The sequence below is a fragment of the Vicugna pacos genome, chromosome 23 (genome assembly GCF_048564905.1).
Source record: "Vicugna pacos chromosome 23, VicPac4, whole genome shotgun sequence".
Lineage (NCBI taxonomy): Eukaryota > Metazoa > Chordata > Mammalia > Artiodactyla > Camelidae > Vicugna > Vicugna pacos.
In genome coordinates, this window is record NC_133009.1 from 17,096,495 (window position 1) to 17,119,540 (window position 23,046).

Here is a 23,046-nt window from a genome sequence, read left to right on the forward strand (position 1 = left end):
TTCCTGTGGCTTCTTTATTCTAACATCAAGGTAAATTGTCTTAAAAGAAAAGATACTTGGACCATGTTGGGGCCTTTGAACATAATGTTTATGTTTCTAGAGATGGATGAAAAAGATATTAAGAAATAAGACTACAAATAAAAAGTCCTACTGCAGGGACGCATACCCTGGAAAATGGTGCGTAAGCAAAACACCATGGAGGTCTCGACCTTGTGGGGTGCTTTTATCCAGTGGCACTGACCTTAGGCCGTGTGTGTCCTCAGAGTGACTGCTATAGGCTGGACATTCTTACGTGCATCAAGCATTTTTTATGGAATAAATAAAAATGCTTTCTACATGTATGTGTTACTTTAAAAAAAATAGATATTCCTGCTATGTGTTTTCAAAAGATTATATTTGATGTCCCTGAATTCAGAATAGCACTGTTTTTGTTACATACTTCCTCACATAAGAGATCTCAGACCTACAACCACTATCCCAGAGTTGTGTCACAAAATTCTGATGTTAAATGTGGTCCTCATGCAATGTCTGTAATTAAACATCTTCAAGATGATGTCTTTTTCTTTAGATTTTTCTCTAACAATGCCCTTCTTTCATGCATGTTAACTTTTTTTTTTTTTCAGATAATCTCCATCTACTTTTCTTCATTTCCTGAGCTCTCAAAGAGACACCTTTTTCAGCTGACGGCTCTTCTCTCAGCATCTTTTTCCTGTCACAACCACCCCTACACCTTGGGAACTTTGCATGCTTGAGAATCAGGATGGGGGCTGTTTCCCAGGGAAAGAGGAACTGATAGAAGCCGAGGGCTTGAACTTCCAGATTTTCTTCTAGCCAAGAACAAGGAAGAGCAGGGAAGATACTATACGGTACTCCATGAAATAGAAGAAAAGAATTTTTTTTTTTGTAGGGGACATCTTCTAAACAGTACAGCTCATTACCAAGATCAATATAACAAATACTGATTTTACCTTTCGTGTTTTGTGTGGATTTCTCATCCTGGATGACTTCTTAATGTCCACTTCAGTGGTATTTACACATCCAGGCTAGAAATGGAAAACAGAGAGACAAAGGAATCTTTGGGTGTAAAGTTTCTGACCAGGGCACTCACGCTCCAGAACCTGAGCAAGGGCTGTGATGACACAAGCCCTGGCAGCCCTCTGCAGATGGCCCCGCGGCTTTCTCCCAGCAGCGGCCACTGATAAAACGCATCGCACTTCCACTCCTCAAGTTCAAGAGCCTTCAGATACCAGTAGGGTACGTTATGGAAAACGATTTGTCCTTCTGTAACACGGTACAAGTTCCAAAAAATGCAATTTACAATGTATTATAGCTCAATTAAAACGATCCCTTTCCCTTCTACAAAGTTATTACAGATTTCAAAGTGTTCAACATCAGGATATTATTTTAAAGCTTTTCTTTCTGTTCCAGGGCAGTTAACAATTGATTTAGCTTCTGTTCCTTTCAGCCTTGCTCACCCATCCACTTACTAAATGCTGCACACAAACTAAAAGAAGTCATTTGAGGCAATTACCCTGGAATTCCTTCCATTCATTCTCTTCTATAATATTTACTCATTTGTTTCCTACTCAACCTTATTTGCTGGCTATAGATTCTTAATTAAGTAATCCTACCTCATTGTATGTCATGAACGAACTCCCCACCTCAAAAGGCAAGAGGAAGGCTACTGTGGCAGAGGAGAGGGAAATGTACCACAACAGCCTGGAGCCGTGGAAAGTTGTCAGGTTACGTGGAAATTATAGACCATGGTAAAAATTTTGGTTCAGTTCTAAACATAAGTGAAAGTCATTGGAGGATTTTAAACAGGAAAGTGACTTAGAATGAGTTTAGATTTTTAAAAACTCACTCAAGCTTTTTATCCTTCACAAAAGTGGACCCAAATGTAAAAGGCTAAGCTATGAAACTCCTAGAAGATAACATAGGAGAAAATCTAGGTGACACTGAGTTTGGTGATAACTTTTCAGATACAACAGCAAAGGCATAATCCATGAAAGAAATAAATTGATAAGTTGAACTTCATTAAAAGTAAAAACTTCTGCTCTCTGAAAGACATTGTCAAGAGATTTAGAATATAAGTCACAGACTGGGAAAAAGTATTTGCAAAAGACCTTATGTATAAAGGATTGTTATCTAAAATATACAGAGAACTCTTAAAACTCAATGATAAGAAAATGAACCACTCGATTAAAAAAATGGGTAAAATATCTGAACAGACATCTCACTGATGAAGATATACAGATGACAAATAAGCATATAAAAAGATGCTTCACATCACGTGTCATTAGGAAATTCCAAATTAAAACAAAAATGAAACACACTTACACATCTAATAGAAAGACCAAAACCCCAAACACTGGCAATATCAGATGCTGAAGAGAATGTGGAGCAACTGGAACTCTCATTTATTGCTGGTGGGAATGTAAAATGGTACAGCTGCTTTGAAAGATAGTTTGGTTTCTTATAAGCTAATATACTCATATTATATGATCCAGCAATTATATTCCTTCGTATTTATCCAAAAGGTTTGCAAAGTTAGATCCTCACAAAAACCTGCACATGGATATTTACAGAGGCTTTGTTTATAGTTACCAAAACCTGGAAGTAATCAAGATGTCCTTCCCTAGGTGTATGGATAAATAAACTGTAGCACAGATATGCAATGAAATATTATTTAGCACTAAAAAGAAATGAGCTATTAAATACAAAAAGACATGGACAAAACTGAAATACACATTACTTAGTGACAGAAGCCAATCTGAAAAGGCTACATAGTGTATGATTCCAGCTATAAGACATTCTGGAAAAGGCATAACTATGGGGACAGGAAAGCAATCAGTGGTTGCACTGGGCTGGGGAGAGGGAGGGAAGAATAGGTGGAGGACAGAGGATTTTTTAGGCAGTGAAAAAACTCCGTATAGCATGATAATGGTGGATGCATGTTATCATACGTGAGTTCAGTCCCATAGAAGTGCAAGACCAAAGAGTGAGCCCTAATGTAAACTATGGATTCTGGGTGACAATGATGTGTCAGTGTAGGTTCACCAAATATAACAAATGTACCGCTCTGTTGATGTTGATAGTGGAGGAGGCTGTGTGTGCAGGGGGAGGGGAGAAAGGGAGGGGTATGAAAACCACCTGTACTTTCTGTTCACTTTTGCTGTGAACCTAAAACCACTCTAAGAAATAAATTCTATTCATAGAGGGGAGGGTATAGTTCAAGCAGTAGAGTGCATGTTCAGCATGCACAAGGTCCTGGGTTCAATCCCCAGTATCTCCTCCAAATATAAATAAACAAATAAACCTAATTACCACCCCCTCCCAAAAAAGATTCAAAAATTTTTTTTAAGTTAAAAAAAAAGTCTGTTTAAAAAATCAACTCACTCAGGAGTCATGAGTACTTTGGGGATGGGTTATCGGGATAGGGTCAGGGCAAAAGTGGAAGCAAGGACGCCCGTTTCAGGGTTATTGCAATAATCTAGGAAGAGATGATGGTGATGGTGTTAACCCGCCAAAGCACGTGAGTTAAAGTGTAGGAGTTTTAACAAGTCTTATAAAAAGTTAAGATTTTCAGAGTTTATTTCCTGGCTGTGTTTTGGATAGAGTTCGACTTTTGGATATTTGAGGCAGTAAGTATAACACCTGTGACAAATGAAATGTCAACAAGTTCCCATGATGTCTTAGGGAAACTCAGGGCATAAATACTGTACACACGAATTAAGTGGATTAGAGTAGGCGACATCGTTTACTTGGAGTTCTAAGACAGGGGATCACACAAAGAACAGGAGCTGGAAGTTCACTCTGTGCTCTGAGAGGTGGGAAGAAAAGCAAACTGAAGTGAGTGACTGGTGGCATGAAATGCTCCCTTTGACCCTCCCCTTCAACCTACAACCAGTAAAACATTCAAGCACAGCAAAGCTTCCTCCACTGAACATACAAGGACACCAGAGAGTTCCACACATCTGTACATTGGAAAGCTGGGACACATAGAGGAGGCAGAACAAGGAGAAGAGGAGAGGCAGTGCTGATCCCAGCCCCCGACCACTGAGGCTGACGGCAACCCCTGAGAACCTAACAGTAGCAGGGGAGGTGGTGCACAACTTCACGCACACCTGGCCACAGCAGAACCTGCAGCTACAGGGGATCGAGCAGCAGCAGCAGGAAAGCTGGAGACCCCACCTCTCCAGCTGTGGAGGTGCCCAGGACTCTGATCCCCCTCCTCCCTGTGGCAGCAGCCTACAACCCAGGCAGCAACGCCAGTGACAACAGCCACAGCCAGGCACCAGTGACCCTGGGGGCACGAGTAGCAGCAACAATAAGCCCACCAGGGGGCACCTCTGAGCGAGACTGTGGAGGGTGGAAGGTGCCTACTCTCTATAACCAGAGGCAATTCAGGCAAAAGAAACTAAAAACTTGTGCTGTAGTGCCACCTACTGAAAAACCAAAGAAAGACCTCTAATTACTGATATGTTAACTTGTTAGATTCAAGTTAAAAAAAAAAAAGAGCTTTACCTAAAGGAGAAAGGTTTCACTACTTCAAATATGCTGACAGAGGACCAACTCATCAAGCACCATCAAAAACTATGTTAACATAGTATCATAAAAGGAAAATGACAATCCTCCAGAAACCAAAATTAAAGTCACAGAGTACTGTGATCTAACTGACAGAGAATCCTAGTAGCTGTCGTAAAGAAACTCAACGAGTTACAAGAACACTCAGAAAGGCAGTTCAGTGTGCTCAGGAGTAAAATTAATAAACTGAAGCAATACTTTACCAAAGAGACTGAAACTGAAAAAGAACCAAACAGAAATTCTGTAGCTGAAGAACTCAATAAATTAGATGAAGATTACTGGAAACAGAACAAAACATATGGAAGAGAGAATTAGTGAGCTCTAGAAATGAGGGAGGTGAGAGAGAGAACTAAGATCTAAAAAAAAAAATGAAGATATTCTATGAGAGCTATCTGTCTCCAATAGGAAGAGCAACATGAGAATAATGGGCATTCCAGAAGAAGAAGAGGGAGAGAAGGGAACAGGGAGTCTGTTTAAAGAAATAATAGCTGAGAACGTCCCAAATGTGGGAAAGAAACTGGATATACAAGTCCATAAAGCCAAGAGAATACCTAACTATCTCAGCACAAAAAGACTTTCTCCAACACAAAATTATCAAGTCAATGACAAAGAAAAAGAATTTTAAGGGCAACCAGGAAAAAAGGATGGTGACCTACAAAGGAACCCTCATTAGGCTATCAGTAGATTTCTCAGCAGAAACTCTACAGGTCAGGAGAGAGTGGAATGACATACTCAGAATATTGAAAGATTAAAAGCTGTCAGCCAAGAATCCAGTAAAGTTATCCTTCAGATATGAAGTAAAACAAAATCTTTCCCAGACAAACAAAAGCCGAAGGAGTTAATTACCACTAGACCTGGCTTACAAGACATGTTGAAAGGAGATGTAGTCTACTTGAAACAAAAGGTAAAAGTTCACAAACATTGTGTAAGTTAATAAAGAGAATCAGAAAATTGTAATTCTATATCAGAATAGGTTGTTGAACACGTAATTAAGCATTAAAGGTTAAAGGGAAAAAAGTAGTGAAAATAACTATTGCTATTTCAATTTCACAAAATAAAAAGGGCTAATTTGAGACAATAAAAACATAAGAGGATGATGAAGAGAATGGAACCCATATAGGCAAATGAAGAGAAGATGGTATCAGAAGAAAAAGGACAATTTTATTAATGAGATGTTTTATACAAACCTCATGATAACCACAAAACATAAATCTAGAGCAGAAACATGATACGTTAAAAAAAAAAACTGAGAAAAAAAATCACAAAAAAAAAAAAAACTACCAAATGAAAATGGCAGACCAAAATGCAACACAGGGAAAAAGACACAACAGAAATAAAGAGCAACCAGAAAACGAAAGCTAAAATGGCAGCACTAAGTCCTCCTACATCAGTCACCCAAAACGTAAATGGATGAATTCACCAATCAAAAAACAGAGTGGTGGAATGGCTTAAAAAAATTAGACTCAACTATATGCTGCCTCCAGGAGCTCCATCTCAGTTCTAAAGACAAACACAGGCTCAAAGTGAAGGACGGATGATAAGCAAGCAAACGGCAGCCAAAAGAAAGGTGTGGCCATACTGATCAGACAGAAAACAAAACTGGATGGTATATAATAACAAAGGGGACAACTCATCAAGAAGACGTAAAGGTTATTAATATTTACGAACTTAACAAAGGAGCACCAAAATATATAAAGCAGTCATTAACAGACCTCAAGGGGGACACTGACAGCAACACAGTAATATTAGGGAACTTTAACACCCTACTTTCACCAGTGGGTAGATCATTCAGATGGAAAGTCAACAAAGAAACAATGGCCTGAAATGAAACATTAGATCAGATGCGCTTTATAGATTTATACACAACATTCCATCTGAACGCAGCAGGATACATGTTCTTCTCAAACGCACATGGAATATTCTCAAGGATAGACCATATGTTGGGACAGAAAACAAACTCAATAAATTTAAAAAGACTGAATTTTGACATTCGTAGGTAACTATTTACTTACTCCTCTCCCAACAACCAAAGAATTAAAATGGCCCTTTGGACCTCGGATGGGAAGACTGTATGTAAATATATGGTCATGATACTACCTTTTAAAAATTATTTGCAAACGTGATAGGTAAACATACAAATGTATTCCATTACATTTTCATTTCTTTGTCATTTTCTCATTGATTCATGAGTTCTATATATAACAAAAGATTACTCTTTTTCCTATATATAATGCCGTATCATTCATCTGTTTTTCTGTATTTTGAGGTCTGCATCACTTTTGAAACTAAACATTAAAGAGATTGAGTTGATGGTTTTGTGCGATTAAAAAAAAAAGTCAGGAGTAACTTAAGTTGAATCATGAATACAAGTTAGTGAAAATAATAAATTGAATATCAAAATTATGGTTAAAATAATGGAGTATTAACACTGTGGAAGATAATTTAACATCAGTATATAATGAAATTCCCCAGTCTCATATAATAGATACTGATACAGTAATGAGAATAAACAAACAACGACTACATGCAATAATATGAAAAATCTCAAGAGAAGATGTCAAATATAAAAAGAGTGATATTGATAAAGGTCAGTGATAAAGACTTAGACAAAGATTAAAAGCAGGCAAACTTATCTATGGTATGAGAAGTTACCACTGACCTAGGGAATAGTGGCTGGAATGGTTATTAGCAGGACTCTGGGATCCTGGTGACTTGGCTGTGTTCAGTTTGTGAAAATTCATTGTGCACTCAGGCTATGTGTAATCTTCTGTATGTATGTTACACTTTCTTAAAAAATTATTTTTATTGAAATAGAGTTGACATGTAACATTATATTCATTTCAGGTGTACAACATAATGATTCAATATTTGTATATATTGCAAAATGATCACCACACGAAGTCTAATTAACATTCATCACCACACAGTTATGTTTTTCTTGTGATGAGCATTTTTTAGATCTACTGTCTTAGCAACTTTCAAATACACACTTCAGTACTATTACCAATAGTCAACATGCTGTATATTTCATCCCCAGGACTTGTACTTTATAACTGAAAGTTTATACCTTTTGACCAACAGTGTGCATTTTACCTGCGCTGAACCCCCTACCTCTAGCAACCACCAATCTATTCTGCATCTGAGTTTGTTTTTCAGATTATACATATAAGTGACATCATATGGTATTTGTCTTTCTCTGACTTATTTCACTTAGAATAATGCCCTCAAGTTCCATCCATGTTGTCACAATGGCAAGATTTCATGCTTTTTTATGGCTGAATAATATTTCATCATATTATGTATACACATACTTAACCTACATACATACATGCAGGCATACCTCATTTTATTGCACTTCTCTTTATTGTGCTTTGCAGATTGCTTTTAAAAAAACAAACAAACAAACTGAAAGGGTCTGTGGTAACCCTGCATCAAGCAAGTCTATTAGCATCATGTTTTTCCAGCAGCATTTGTTCACTTTGTGTCTCTGAGTCATATTTTGGTAATTCTCACAATATTTCATACTTCTCATTATTATTATATAATGTTACAGTGATCTGTGATCAGTGATCATTAGTGTTACTACTAGGACTTGCTGAAGGCAAGAATCTTTAGCAATAAAGATTCTGGTTAGAATCTTTTAGCAATAAAGTATTTTAAAATTAAGGTATGTACATTGTTTTATAGAAATAATGCTATTGCTCACTTAATGGACTACAGTAACATGTAAAACCAACTTTTATATACACTGGTAAGGCAAAAAAAAATTGTATGACTCACTTGTATTGTGAAACTCACTTTATTGCAGTGGTCTGGAACCAGACTGAACCTACAATATCCCTAAGGCATGCCTGTATCTCACATTCTTTATTCACTCATCCATCAATGGACACAGATTGCATCCATGTCTTCTTGGCTATTGTAAATAATGCTGTGTTGAACATAAGGGTGCGTATATCTTTTTAAGTTAGCATTTTCATTTCCTTTGGTAAAATGCCCAGAAGTGGAAATGCTGAATCATATGGCAGTTCTCGTTTTTAACTTTCTGTGAAACCGCCATACTGATCTCCATACTTGCTGCACCCATTTGCATTCCCACCAGCAGTGCACAAGAATTCCCTTTGCTCCACATCTTCACCAACACTTGTTATTTCTTGTCTTTGTAGAACAGTCATTCTAAACAGTGTGACATACTAACTCATGGTTTTTGGTTTGCATTTCTAGTTTGTATGCTATACTTCAATAAGATTTTTAAAAAGACCCATGCTTTGAACTAATACCAGGCATATTCCCCACCCCCAGTCCCTCCAAAACATGCCAGGGTGGTACCTGTCATAGTATTTCTGCAAGAATATTTATAATTGTGGTCTTGCGCTTTATAGTTTGTGCTATAAATAATGTTCTCCCATAGTACTGTCTCAAAGCATAAGCCTAGAGCTCCCATCAGGTCACTGAATTTTCAAGGTGAGAGGAAAAGTGATTCATTCTCTGTGGCCCACTCCACCTCGCCTTGCACACCTCTGAATGTGGCCAGAATTAAACTGGCCTAGATTCCCTGAACTGCAAGCTGTTTAGATCAACTTTCAAAGTCAGTGTTCATGAGCTCATTGGTGGGCATCCTTTCACAACACATACATACGTAAAATCATCACACTGTACAATTTAAGTATCTTTCAATGTAGTTTGTCAATTATACCTCAGTAAAATTCAGGTAAATTTCAGGCAAAGATACCTGAAAAAATGTAACAACCAAAGCAAAAACAAAGTCAGTGCAAAGGATGTAAGCTGGCTCCCTGTGGGGCTGTGTGGGGCAAGTCTGGTTGTTCATCACCCCCGAACCTAGAACATCAACACTCTTCAATTTTGAAAGGCCAGTCCCCTAGAATTCTTTTTTCCCTCCACGATCATTTTATTTATTTTACTATAAATCCAGAAAAACACGCAGATAGTAAGCCATGCAAAACCACTTTGTTGCAGTCTTCTTCAAGTGTATGAAAGCATCAAGCACCCCAGAAGCCAAGAGTGAGTCACCAAGTGATGCCATGTTAGAAAAATGCAGTTGTATAAGTTCAATGTTATACTATTAACCCCTAGTCACAAAACCCCTTACACAAAAAGACTGCGGGAAGAGCGATGGAGTTACCACATCCTTCCTCCACTTCCCAGAGGCTGAGATTACGAAGTCGAGACAGCGCTGGTGCTTACCACGGGTCTGTGCACATCCCAGAACGCTCTCTCCTGACTATCAAGGATCTTTCTTTCGATCTTATCTCTCTTCTTGTCCACTCTGTCAACATCACAGCAATGAATAATAAGTGGTGTTAATTGTCGTGCCTCTCTGGATAAAAGGTCACAACTTGCACAAATCTTCCAAGAGACTCACAAGGACTCACTTTGCTTGTGCTTCTGCCTGCATGAAGATGAACTCCCACTTCCGGGCAAATGCTCTCTGCAGCCTGGCCAGACTCTCCTGAAAGACACACCAAGGTGAAGACGTTCTGGCGCTCATCTTTCCTTCTCCCTTCTAGGTTATCTACCATATGTACTTATCCAGAAAAAACATTCCAGAATTTCTACAGGAGTAAATGTGCTCTGCATGATAAGTCATGCTCACTGAATGCAGCTAATCCTCATATTAATAGTCATAGAGGACACAGGAAAACCTATCATAAATATTAATATTAGAGGATACAAATAAAATCCAAAATGCTCAAATACGTATACACAGAAGAAAGTGCTCAAGACTAATCCACTGGATTTTTCTGTGCTCACTTTACTGAGGAGCATGAAGGCAATACATTTCTACTACCGATTTAGTCAGTCTATCCAGTTCCCAAAGGTAATGTAAACCCTTGGCCCGCTACTACCCATCTGTAGACAGTGCTTCAAATTTGGTATATCAGAACATAGCAACCATCTCAACACATTCCATGTGATTAATTTAATCTGCGGATGGTGACCAACCTACAGGTTTCGCAAAATTCATTTTCCCAGTGTAAACGCTCTTTAATTCTCTAAGTTTGGATACCTTCACTATACACAGTATATATAGAAAGTTTCTATATTTAAGTCAATTTTAGTAAATAAGATAGGCTTCCCCTTTCTCCTCTGAGTTTGTGCATTTAGAATTTCACCATCCTCAGTGTGAATTATGAGGGGAAGCAAGCAAGTCAGGGATGTAGTAAATCATTATGCTGCCTTTCCCTAAAAATCTGACCCCTAGATCCATGAATGTAGAGTTAAGAGTGCCCAGAAATGACCGTAGGCCTTATTCCTGCTCCTTTTACGTCTTTCTTTGTCAGGGAGCCCCTGGTGCTCACAGCTTCATAGTCGGCTAGCTCCAGCCTTGCCTTGTTCTGCATTGTTCTTTTGCAGAGGTAAACCGCTGAAAAGGAAAAAAAAATCAATCATTCCTTGCCTGCTTATTTACACTGAGGCACTAAAAATAAAATGGAGCAGTATAAATCAAGATATATTGGTCTTTGTCACTTTTTCCCCAAGCTGCAATTTTCTATTTTTTATTAATTTATTTTTGGTCAAAAATAAATCATCCATAACATCATTACCGAAATTCAAACACCACAGTACATTTAAAATGTGTTATAAGAAAACTGGCATGTTTAGAAACTTGGAAATGATTTCCCTTATTTTATTAAGTGGCTGTCACAATGTTAGCTTCCTCAAAATATAAGGAGAAAAAAATAAGACATCAAATGAACTTACAAATCTCGATATACAAATAGCACCATTTTTAAAAAAAGAATTGGCACATTCAATTATTTCCATATCCTCCTGGCAATGTCAACTGAAAGAATCTATAAATGCACACTGAAGGCTTCTTGGCATCTTCTTGGCTTCATTCCACAAGGGCCAATCATCAGTCAATCATTTTGTCACTAGGAGAGAGGACAGTGTAATGGCTGCCCTAACTACAAGACGGCTACCTTTTAACTCCATTTTCCTTAAGGACTCAGTCTCCTCCATTGCCAGGGCAAGTCCATCTGGGCAGCAGATTTACAGGATGAACGACAGATGGAGAGAGAATGTTGACAGCACTACTGCCATCAAGCAGCCAAATTTCTCCAGTTATTTCAGGAATATTAGTGGCAATAACAATACACCAAGCACCTCCTGGTACAGTCCCAATTCCCAGAATATTTTTGTCATTTTCCTATAATATATGACATTTGAGTCTCATAAAATTCAAGATAAACTATTCTAGATGCTGAATAAATCCACTGGATAAAGACTATCAAATATTACTTTTCGTATGGCTAGCTCTGGGGGATGCTTTTTAAATACCACCTTTTCACTAAGCTGTACCACCCTCCACTTTTGCTAATGAAATCCAGCTGATATCAGTGAGGAACTAAATTACACAAAAAAATCTGAGGCCACTGAAAACTTATGCTATTTATTCAATTTCTGCCCTCTCAGATTGATTTCCTGTATGAAAGTCAAGGCAAAGGAGAGAGACAAACATGTAATGATGCTAACATTACAAACACTAAAAACCTGGGATATGATTTTAGACTATGGTAATTTTATTTTTCTATTAATATAAATGATTTTCAAATAGAGATTTTCAAAGTTACTAATTTTTAAAATTATTAATTTTCAAAATTCGTAAAAGTCAAACTTCAAAAACAAAAAGGACATGAAGTGTTAATTTCCTAATTGGCCACAATTTACTGTAGAAATTATGTTGGGGAAGAAACTCTTACTGTAGAGGCCACTGTGGTTTTAATGATATATCTGAAATGTTCTCAGCAGTTGGTAAAGTAAATTGTAGTGTATGTGCAATACTCCTGAGGGTATCTCTTCGTGAGAGAAAGACTGAATTTTCTTTAATTATCTGATTAAATAATTTCAGCTTTCTTACAGAAATTCCTTTAATCAAATTTCAAGCTGCAGCTAAGCGCTCCATCAGTCAGCCCTCCTTCATATCTCATCTCTCTTCCTGTGTCAGTCTCTACTTGCTTTATTGTGGTCATCTAATCTTTGTTCTTTCCAAAATCATATTTCTAACCTCATTAGGTAAACTAACGTATAAAGCAGGAGCAGGGTAATTTTTTTAGATGAACGTTCACTAAGAATTTACACATTCTTTATTAGAGGTAGGTGCAATTTGCTTTTATTGTCTAGGAAAGAAAATGAAGGCACGGCTAGGCAGTGCCAGGGACAGAGTAGCTGTTTCACATGTTTTTATTGAACGAGTGAATGAACAAATAAATGAATGAGCAGGATATTTTCAGAAGGAGCTACCGAGAAGTCAAATCAATTCAAGTAATTTCTACTAGACCCTTTCAAAAAGAAAAATGAGAGAAAAGGTGAAGGCTGGGTTGGCCGTGTGGGGAACACTCCGAAGATTGTTGAAGGTAGAGCAACGACCGTCATGGCTGGAATGGCAGCAGTCTCGCCAATCTAGTCTAGACACAGTCCAGAACGCTGACAGGAACAGGTGGTACTTTTATGCTTTATCAGTACAGAGTATCAGCATTGGGCAGCATATGGATGAGGAAGGAAGATCAAGCAGATGAAAAAGAGTTTCTAGGAAATTTCCCAGTTTATCAAAGATTGAAAAAAAATGAGAGAACTTAGGCATAGTCAAAACTACGGCTCAGGCCAAGTGTTTCTGTACCTACCCCTAATTATTCAGGCACCAAATGTGCCCTGTATGATCTTATGTACAAACTTAGGCCCAAATACAAAGTATGAATCGTTTTTAATATAACCCTTGAATTTGTTTCTCAGTGCCAAAATACTCAAAATAATGAATGGGAAAAAAAAAGCCACTTCTGGGGTTCTACTTAAGATGTTTTCCATTATCAAGGGTTTAACTTCAATTTCAAATTTAAATCTATCTCTCTGCAGCAGTTCTCTGGGAGACTGCAATGAGACAATTTCGAGGACTTAGTGGGTCAACAAACAAGTAGTTTAATAGGAAGCTCTGCCACTAAATGGAAGAAAGTTTGAGAGGCCCTGAAGTGCTATGCTGATTAAAACAAGAAAAGTGTAGTAAAAGCAGAGAACTCGGCCTAAATATAACTTAGAATTTAGATGGAAAACTCAAAGTTTCTGGATCACACATCTAACTGAATAGAAAGTGAAATCTGGTATTAGTTTTTCCATTTAATTTCACAAACTCTGTAAGACAGCGTAAGTAGCTTGTTCAGCAAACGCTGATGTTCATGGCAAAAGTGTACAGAGCTGTATCCCAGAGGTCAGAGAGTAAATCACTGAGATCCTAATAACTAAATACGGACAGGACACAAACATAATTCATAGAGACTAGACATACAATTGCCAAATAAATATTTGGAAAACATCCACCTTACAACCAAAGTAATCCACATGTAACTTATACTGTCACAATGCAACTCTTTGTTTTTATCTTTTAAAGACTATTTGTGGGGTGATGACAAAAACTCAGCAACTTCCACACTCCTGTTTGTCACTCTCAGGAAATTCAAAGAGTCCCAGCTTATTAATAAGAATGTCCAGTAGTGGCTGAAACTCCAAGCTTGGTTTAAGGTCGTGACGTCCTCCCCTTCCCCCAGCTTCCGCGGGTGAAAGGAGTGTGAGTGGCTTCTTTCTCCACCTTGTTCTTCTGTGCCCCCCGCCAAGTATTGCTAACCAAAGCTTCTAGTCCTCTAGGGGTGAGTAGAGGAAAGAAACAGAGGAAAGGTGACTTCTGACATTCTTACCTGACTGATACGACTGTGATGATCCAGTGCTGCCATTCTCTGGACTTAGCCAGGGTTTAAGGTTTATTGTATTTCTCATGGTACTTTTGTGGACGCTTTGGAGAAAGTCTGCCTCCCCTGCGAGATGTCCTGTGGGGAGCTCTCACCTGCCGTGCCCGTGTTGGGGTTGACAAATGCCACAGCCCTTGAACTGTACCTCCAGCCTCTCTGTGCAATGTAGTTTGCCCCTTCAGGCTGCCTCTAGGACAGGACTGTCTCTCGCATATGGCTTAAAACATTCATGTACTCCTCACCCTGAAAGTAGGCTTTGCCATTTAGCCGCCTCCCTTTCAACGCCCAGTCCGTAGCTAGACAGTTTGTCTCTTACTCTCTGAAATTTTGAGTCTGGAAGTCCACGGTCAGTGTGTGTCCAGGGGTAGGTGACTCTTGTCAAGCACTCTCAGGAGCCCCTGGAAATCTCTGTCGCTGGGCCTGAGGTGGAGGCACTCCCCCCCCTGCTCCTCCCACTCGGTCTGGTGGGAGCAATGACTCCCAACATCCACACAGCCGCAAAATCAGCCTCAAGCCAATGTCTTAGCCTTAAATAACCTCAATGTGGGTTGCCGGCAACTCCTGTGATTGATACTCTGCGTGTCTGGGTAGCACCACACTTTCATGTCTGGTCTCGATCCACTTCACGCTATAGCTGACTTTCCCTTTTAACATCCTGTTACAAAAATCACTCTACTCATCAACACAGCAAAGATAGCACAGAGTGAGAATAAGCTATCTTGGCAACAGAAGAGCGAAACAGCACAGCTGGTGAGCTGTGTAAACAGGGAATAGCTTCTTGGAAAGTTTTGACAATGAGTAATAAAGCCTTAAAACACTCATGGACACTGTTCCAATACTTCCTCTTTTAAGATCAGAACCCAAGGAGATAACACAAAAGGCAGAGACTTAAGCATCCACGACGTGGAATACAGGAACACAGTGGGGAACGGGCAAAGAAATCATGCATATTTCCTCAGTGAGATAAAACATTGCCATTCAAAATGATGTGCACAAAGTGTTTTACCTCAAAGCGGAAATAATTTACGTTTTAAAATCCTTAATCCCTCATTGTAAAAGTTCTTCTAAGCCCTGGGGACACATTGATAAACACAGTGAACCATCACTGCCTTTACCTTACACGGTTCTGGTCTAGAGTGGGACAGACAATGAGCAGCGCTATGAATGCTGTAATCACAACAACCAATGTTTACTGAACGCTTTCCGTGTGCCAGGAACTATTCAAACATCTCACGTGCATCATCTTCCTTACCCTCCATAGTAACACGAACAAGCAGGTGCTATTAATGTTCCCAGTTTGCAGAAGAGCCATTGTAGGTAGGATACAAATGAGCAAATGAGCAATTCTTGGTTGAGGCAAGAGTCAAAGTCAAGCATTAGACAAAAGAACCCACTTGGTTAATTACAAGGCTGTGATAGAGAGCTATTAGGGAAATTCAGTCCTTTAATTCTACAGCTCCCCTGAATATTTTGAAATTACTTCCACCGGAAAAGGTAGACTCTTCCTATTTTGAAAATTCCATTGTCATTTTCCTCCCTGAGAGCATCGTTTTGAAGTGTGATTTTTGTTATCAAACATAGTAGATAAATGAGTTTCTCATAACTGGTAATTATTATTATCAGCTATTTTATTTTCACTTTGACTTAAACGCTAAAATAAATTATTTCAAAAAATGATCAGTGCTTATGTTGTCATTTATGGATGTATTTTCTTATCAGTGGTATTTGCATCTCATTCTTCCTTCCTTAGTCTAACATCTAAGACATAGACACAAGTCATCTTTCTTGGGGGGGGTATGGGAGTGGGAGTGGAGAAGAGAATGGGACCTACTGAATTTTTGTTAGCAAAATAATTAATATATAAACTAAAAGTATGAAATATACAATCTTCTTCCAGACAAGACCAGGTCTGTTAATGGTACAAAGCTTTGACCTTCCTTAAAGCATGCTTTGTTGCATTTTTTGTGTGGTCCACATGCAACAGCTCCTCTTCAAGACCCAGTCATACATCCATATATGAGGAGTGAGTATAAAATAAACTTATTTGCTTCTGCAGTTTTTGACTAAGTCTAATTATTTACAGTAACAACTTGAATATTTTTTAGTGAAATATATGCTTGTCACCTGCAGTTTTACAAAAGGATAACATTTATTATCTATCTTTCTCTGTCTCTAAATCTTTATCATTCTCAAATTGCCTGAAGAAATCAAGCAACAGAAATCTAAAATTTATAAAGTCTGCTTTAAAAGAGAATACCTTCCCTCTGTTATGAGTTAGTTGAGTAACTAAAATTGTTCTTTCCCTGGAGGTTTGGGCAAAGAAGGTTTGGGAAGGTTTTTGTGCATTGCCTAACACAGACAATCAATCACCAGTTAACCAAGCTGGACGATGTGGAATATCAGCCTTAGTCTGTAGAAAAATAATACAGGCAGGTGGATATAAACATACTTTCAAAAACACTGAATAAAACACAATTCAGATCCTTTCCAATTTCAGTGGCATAATGCATACCACTCAAAATGTTTTGCACACTGCTAAGTATATAAACATCACAAATGACAGAGAAACATTGCCACGTTCCCACTTTTAAGGACTACGAACAGCTAATACCCTTGCTGGTACCGAGTGTGATGGGGAAGAACGAATCTGACTCCATATCGGATCGTTTTCCTTTACTTTAACCTTTCTATTCTATTGCTTTCGCTACAAGTTAAGAATGTTGCTAAAGCCTGAATATACAGAATAGCCTTATCAAGGCTCTGACCTTTAAAGGTACACGACTTTTCCACTCAGACAGAGACAAAAAGTTGCAGAACAGAGAATAACATTTTTCTCCTTCGAGGTTTATAAAAACACTGTGACTGGACCTACGTGGACAGCTGCAAGAACAAAGGATTCTTGCATCAAGAAGTATGCAGCAACCAACCACACTCCCTCCCCTTTCAGTAGAAAACAAGCCTGAATTCTAACTTGGGTAAGATGGTTCTTTGGGACACTAGTTCACCATCTTCGTGGTCCGCTGGCTTTCTGCATAAAGTCGCAGTTCCTTACCCCAAGAGCTTGTCTCTTAGTTTACTGGCCTGTCGTGTGGAGAGCACTACAAGCTTGGACACAGTAACAAGAGGGCAAAAGAACTGAAAAACCAAGAGATGCTATAATTATCTGTATCACTGTGGTTATGAACCTTGAAGCTCAGAATGCACAGCTTAAAATGCAAGGAAACCAATGAAGATATTTCAAGACAAGAATAATGTGATTTGCAAATCAAAATCCACTTGAGACTGTTGGCACGGCATTGTGTGTTAATTGGTGCTTGCCGCATTCTTTAGAAAGCCAGAAAGAAAAATCTTACAGCAATGACCAAGACAGTAACCCTCATTTTCCTCTCTGTCTGCTCTACTAACATGATACATGTCAAATATAATGAAGAATAAGTAAAAGAATCTTTTGCTACAGACTAAGATTTGCAAAGCCAGACAAAGAGAGCGAAAGCATTAACCCTGCCCCCCCCCAAGAAATCTTTGGTGATATGCAGAAACAGGAAGGGAGGAAACTATTGATTTGAGTAACCATTTATGACTGATGCTCTGTTGGGTATAAAATGGGACTTGATTTTGTGATTTTTTTTTTTAACTAATGAGAAAACTGAATCTTTAAGTCACTGACACAAGGTCACAGCTATTAAATGCTGTGTCAGGATATGAAGCAGTTTGATTCCAAAATGTATACGCTTCCAATGTATCATACAAAAAGAATGGCGAGTAAAATGCAGTGCATTCAGGGTACTCAGTGGAAGTGCTGAGGTGTGGAGTTCAAGTCCTGAGCTGATGTATGTCCTAGACAAAGAGCCGGACGTCAGACAAAGGTCATACTGGAGGTATGTTGAAATATAAAGTTTACTTTGGATCCTGCCTGTTCCCTCTCCTTGACTATAAGCTGATGTGGATTAAAGATCGTCTCTCCTTACTTTTGTTCTTGCCAGTACCTGAGCTCAATGCCTTGCGCATCACTAGATAAAAGATGCTTGGTATTTGTTGAAGTGCACTGACAGAATCGGTTGTGTCAGGGATGAAATAAAATTAATCAGTGGATGTGTCAGTTTGGGGCGCTGAATCTTGAGCTTTTAATTTCCCAGTGTTCACCTGACACCTCACACTGTCTGGCTAAACCATATTGCGACACACATTTCTATAGCGAAGTCCTCTGTGTGTATGTTCATTAAGATTTTGCAGACTAAGATTTTGCATCTTAGTGGCCTGAGGCATAGAAATGCTAGACAGAGACCTGGATCTCTAAGCAAATGTCTACAAAGTTCACCCAAGGCTGTGCCAGTCACTTCGGAAAGAGGCCGTAGGACTATTCACTTTGATAACTCCTCGTGTAACTGTGCCCTGGAGAGGCTGCCAGGTATATCGTCAAATGTCCTCTGAGGGCACTGCACCAGCCTTTGGACAGGATTTAACCTCCAAAGAGCACTCAGCAACCTCCAAAAAGCTCTTAGCAACCAAGTCATGTCCTAGTGATTCAATCCCCTGAAGTCACTCTTGACACATTTTATCTCCAAGGCATTTCATCTGGTGGTTTGAACTGAATGGCAGAGGAATTCTGGGTCCTTCCTATAAACTAACAAGAGACCTTGTTCTTTCCCAGCTGACAAAATATACCTAAAACATAAATATGTGTAAGAAGGCTTTGCAATTCTTGCCCTCTCCCTCTCCCTCCAGGAAATCAGCCTGAGGAAGAGTACTGGAACCTGACAAACAGCACAGTGATCTGGGAGTAAGTGTGTTATCACTGTTACTTTCATCATGACAGCTGGGAGCTCACTAAAGCTTTACAAAGAAGCCAGAAAGCAATGGTAGGAGACTGGACAGCCTTAGAAGAATGTTTCTAGGCTTGAAGAGAACCTTCTTTAACAAGAACCTGACACCTCAAACTTAGCACAGCGCAGCCCAGGTGAGTCACAGAAAGCTGATCTCACCAGTTCCATGACAATGACAGAAACGTAATGGCAAAGCACACATGGTATATACGTCCTTGATAGCCTGAGAAAAGCTGCAACTATTCAACAAGTTGCTGAAAATCTTCACTGGATGCTCTGCTAGGTAGGAACTCAGCCGTCTTCTATTTATTAACCTTTTCAGTGTGCTCTAAACTTGGCCCATAAAGTGTGACCAGGCTTGGTGAGCCCTGCCACCCTCTGGAGCTCAGTTCACCTTTAGCTGAGATGGCTGAACTGAATGATCTCTCAGGTTCCCTCCAGCTCTAGCATTCCATGACTGGAGAATGTCATGGTTTCTCACTGACATTGGCATTCTGGGGCAAGAAAGCATCGTAGCGCATGCATTTGCTTTGCCAACAGAAAATTCAGAACCTGGCCAGGTGTTTAAGTGTACTCTCCTGCCTCACTTTCCTCAGGGTTCTCATGAGGGCCTTTGCTTAGTGTGATTTAAGACCATCTAAATCTCCCTCTGTTAAAAGAATGTAGAAACAAAATGTTAAAGTCTCCTCATCCCATCCTTGCTCAAGAGAAAATGTGAAATCAGATACGCAACTTTCCCTTTAAGCAGGTCTTTATTACGGGAAAAAAATAATGTTGGCAAGTCACTTGGACGTGGAAGTAGTCCTATGTCAGCTTGATGACACAAAATGCTCTTGTTACCCAATTAGAGAGTCACAGGATGTAGAATATTCACCACTCAGGGTGTAAAGGTTCTGTCTCTAACATCACTGGTTGAGAAAAATTTCAAAGACCAAAAACTGAGTGAACGCTAGTCTGTTGCCCCTCCTAGCCACTCGATATTAAAACTGAAAAAATAATGCCTCTCTCGTTGATATGTGTATTCACCTCAACTTTTTTTTCAGCTTTAATCACTAGGCTTGAGAAAACCAGGTCTTCACGAAATAGCATGGCTAATTTGTAAAATACAAGCCTATTTAAATTATAAAAAAACTCACCAATGACTTTTTTTATTTTTAAAATTTCCCTTCCATTCTTGGATCTTCAAAAAGTCTCCGTGAGGAGTGAGAACAGCTTTTCTTTTCTCACGGCCACCATGATGAGTTGTTTTTCTTTAGTAAAACTTTAAATGAAATAAATGTGCTCCCTGTAGTTTATAAGCCTAAACATAATGGGGAGTTTTGCTTGTACACTGACACTGTCAAAGCCCTTTACCTCCCTTCTATTTCATCCTCACCAGGTAAAAGCTCCAATGAAGCCAAAATATTTCCATCCTGATCCAGTTCCCAAAATAACCACAATTACCATTTTCAATACATGTAATTGTAACTGCACAATTATGAGATGTACTTTTACAATTACAATGACCAAATAACCAGTGAATGACCACAACTGCAATTTTCTAAGTACTTTCTCTGTGTTGTCAGTTGAAGAAAGGCACCTGATTATGTGATTCAATTAATTCACAACAAAGCTAGAAGGCGTACTTGGTTTATCTAAGGAATTGGTACTGGGAGAGCTTGGTTAAGCCGAACAACCCCCTAAATCCATGATTCTCAAAGTCAGGTCTACAGTCCACTGCTCCAGGGCTCTTCCTGAAGGACTGTGAAACGACCCGATGAACCTGTTACTAGAATTTACGGAGGCCTCTAATTCAGATTTTCCTGGGAAGTTTACTGTTCACATGACACTTGGCAATGTTGCACAGTTTTGAATGCACATACCTACAGGTAATTGGGATTCTAGTCATTTTTCAAGAGGATATTATTACAGCATCCTCAGTGTTGTTCTGAGTTGGTCATGATTTTCAGTGACTTTAAATGGAAAGTTAATGGTTATGTTGCCATCATCAATGTAGATTGTTATAAATTGTTTAGTTAATCCCGTGGTGTGTCACGATGCATATTTTCATCAGTGGCATTTGTAGATAATAGGCTTCCAATAGTTTTATGTAATAACATGCACATATGAGATACATTACAGTTCACATGTGAGTTATCCACCCTCCTTTTTTCTGAAACAGACATATCTATTCCACAGTTTCTCCTATACAGTGCCACTTAATTGTTATTGAGTTATTTTTTTCTACCTAAAACTTACTTAGGGTAAGGTAATGGAGCCATAGTGTCTTTTACTCTACTTAGAGTGTCATCATCAGTGTGTTTGAAATTCAGCTTTAAATTACAGCATGGATGGATGGGAATTTATTATTCCAAAAAGTACTGTCTGTTAAGAATCAGCATATTAAAGAGAGAGAACTGCTAGGTTCTGAATTGAGTTACGAATCTTCTGCCCCTTCCTCCTCTCTCCTGGGAAAACACCTGTAGCAGATGCATTGCTTATCTGATTCTTTCTCATCTCTAGAATCCTCAGTGATCCAGCCAAACTGCAGTAACCTAATTTGCAGAAATGATGGACTCCCATACATCTATCTTAATGAAAAAGAAAAACTATATCTACTATTTTATTACTATAGGTATAAAGCATAGCATTGGTAATATAATCCACTTTATACATTTAACTATTCACCAGGAATTAGTTTTAGCAAAAAACAAATTATGTCTTAAAAACAAAACACATGTACCCAGTAAACAGTGAGGACTAATTTACTGTCTAAGACTATTCACTTTTTAATTTTAGAGCTAAAGCATTTATGACAACTTAAGAATACAAATATTGGCACAAATCATTCTTCTTCATAAAATGTCCCAAGCTTTTGTCATTTCAAGACACAAAACTTACTGATAAAAGGAGTAAGCCATTAAACGATCTGGTTTTTACCCAACTTATGCAAAGATTAAGACACCTTATTTACTCTCTTGCCCAAATATTATATACCTTTACATATGTTTATGAATATTGCACATACGTTTAAATGCATTATGTGTGTCGACTGAAATAAAAAATGAACAACGTAAGACCAGTGAGTTTCAGTTTTACCCAGAGATCTTACTAAGGATGAAAGCCCAGGAGACAGACTCTCAGATAATTCTGAGGAACCGCTCTGAGGTAGTGATGGAGCAAATATATATATGAATTTCTTGGCTGGGAAATGCATGTAGTCAAGCATAGAAGGATTACTGATAATCACAAAGAACAGGTATCTCAAACTTAATGATTTCAGTGCTTTTATCTATTATGGGAAGATGCAAGAATCTGGGGTCATTGAAATTCTTCCTTGGATTTGCATCTTAACTATCTCGGGGCCTATCTGTCCAAATCACAGAATGCTTCATTCTGTATTTCCATCCTGAATTCCCTTCAGGATTTTAATTTTGTTCACTTTGTGGTTTAAATTTTTAATTATTCCAGATCATCTGTAATTTTGAATCATGATGAGACATTTCTGGTAAGATGTAACCTTTTATTTTTCTTTCTGGATCCACCTCTGATTTTGTTCCAGGGCACGTTAATTAAGAAATGACCACTGATCATGATAGTTTTGGGGAAAAAATGTTGGAATATTAGCATGGAAAGTATGTTCTTTATAGGTTTATGATAGAACACATATAAAGTTTAAAAACATGAAAGGTTTATAGAATTCTGCTTAGACATACTTTTCTTTCATTTCTCTCTGCCTTTATATTGTGTTTTTCTAATTGAGTGTGCCAGGTTTCCCTCCCTCTCATTCTAGGGCAGCTCCAAAGCCACAGAGAAATCAAGGGGAAAATAACAACCTCAAAAGACACTAAAGACTGCATTTCAGACACTCTCCAAAGCTCAGTGGGAAGGGAGAACAC

General features: G+C 38.6%; 1 protein-coding gene across 11 annotated transcripts in view; it reads right to left on the reverse strand.

Annotated features, from left to right (window-relative positions):
* The window catches only part of RGS7 (regulator of G protein signaling 7), a 247,172-nt gene that overhangs the window by 37,485 nt on the left and 186,641 nt on the right, over nucleotides 1-23,046 (reverse strand). For all 11 annotated transcript variants that reach the window (XM_072948552.1, XM_072948551.1, XM_072948554.1 and 8 more), the window contains 4 exons: nucleotides 10,908-10,972; nucleotides 9,981-10,057; nucleotides 9,793-9,874; nucleotides 969-1,043 (listed from right to left, as the gene is read on the reverse strand). In XM_072948552.1, the coding sequence (XP_072804653.1) occupies nucleotides 969-1,043; nucleotides 9,793-9,874; nucleotides 9,981-10,057; nucleotides 10,908-10,972 (299 nt within the window). The remainder of the gene's footprint in view (nucleotides 1-968; nucleotides 1,044-9,792; nucleotides 9,875-9,980; nucleotides 10,058-10,907; nucleotides 10,973-23,046) is intronic.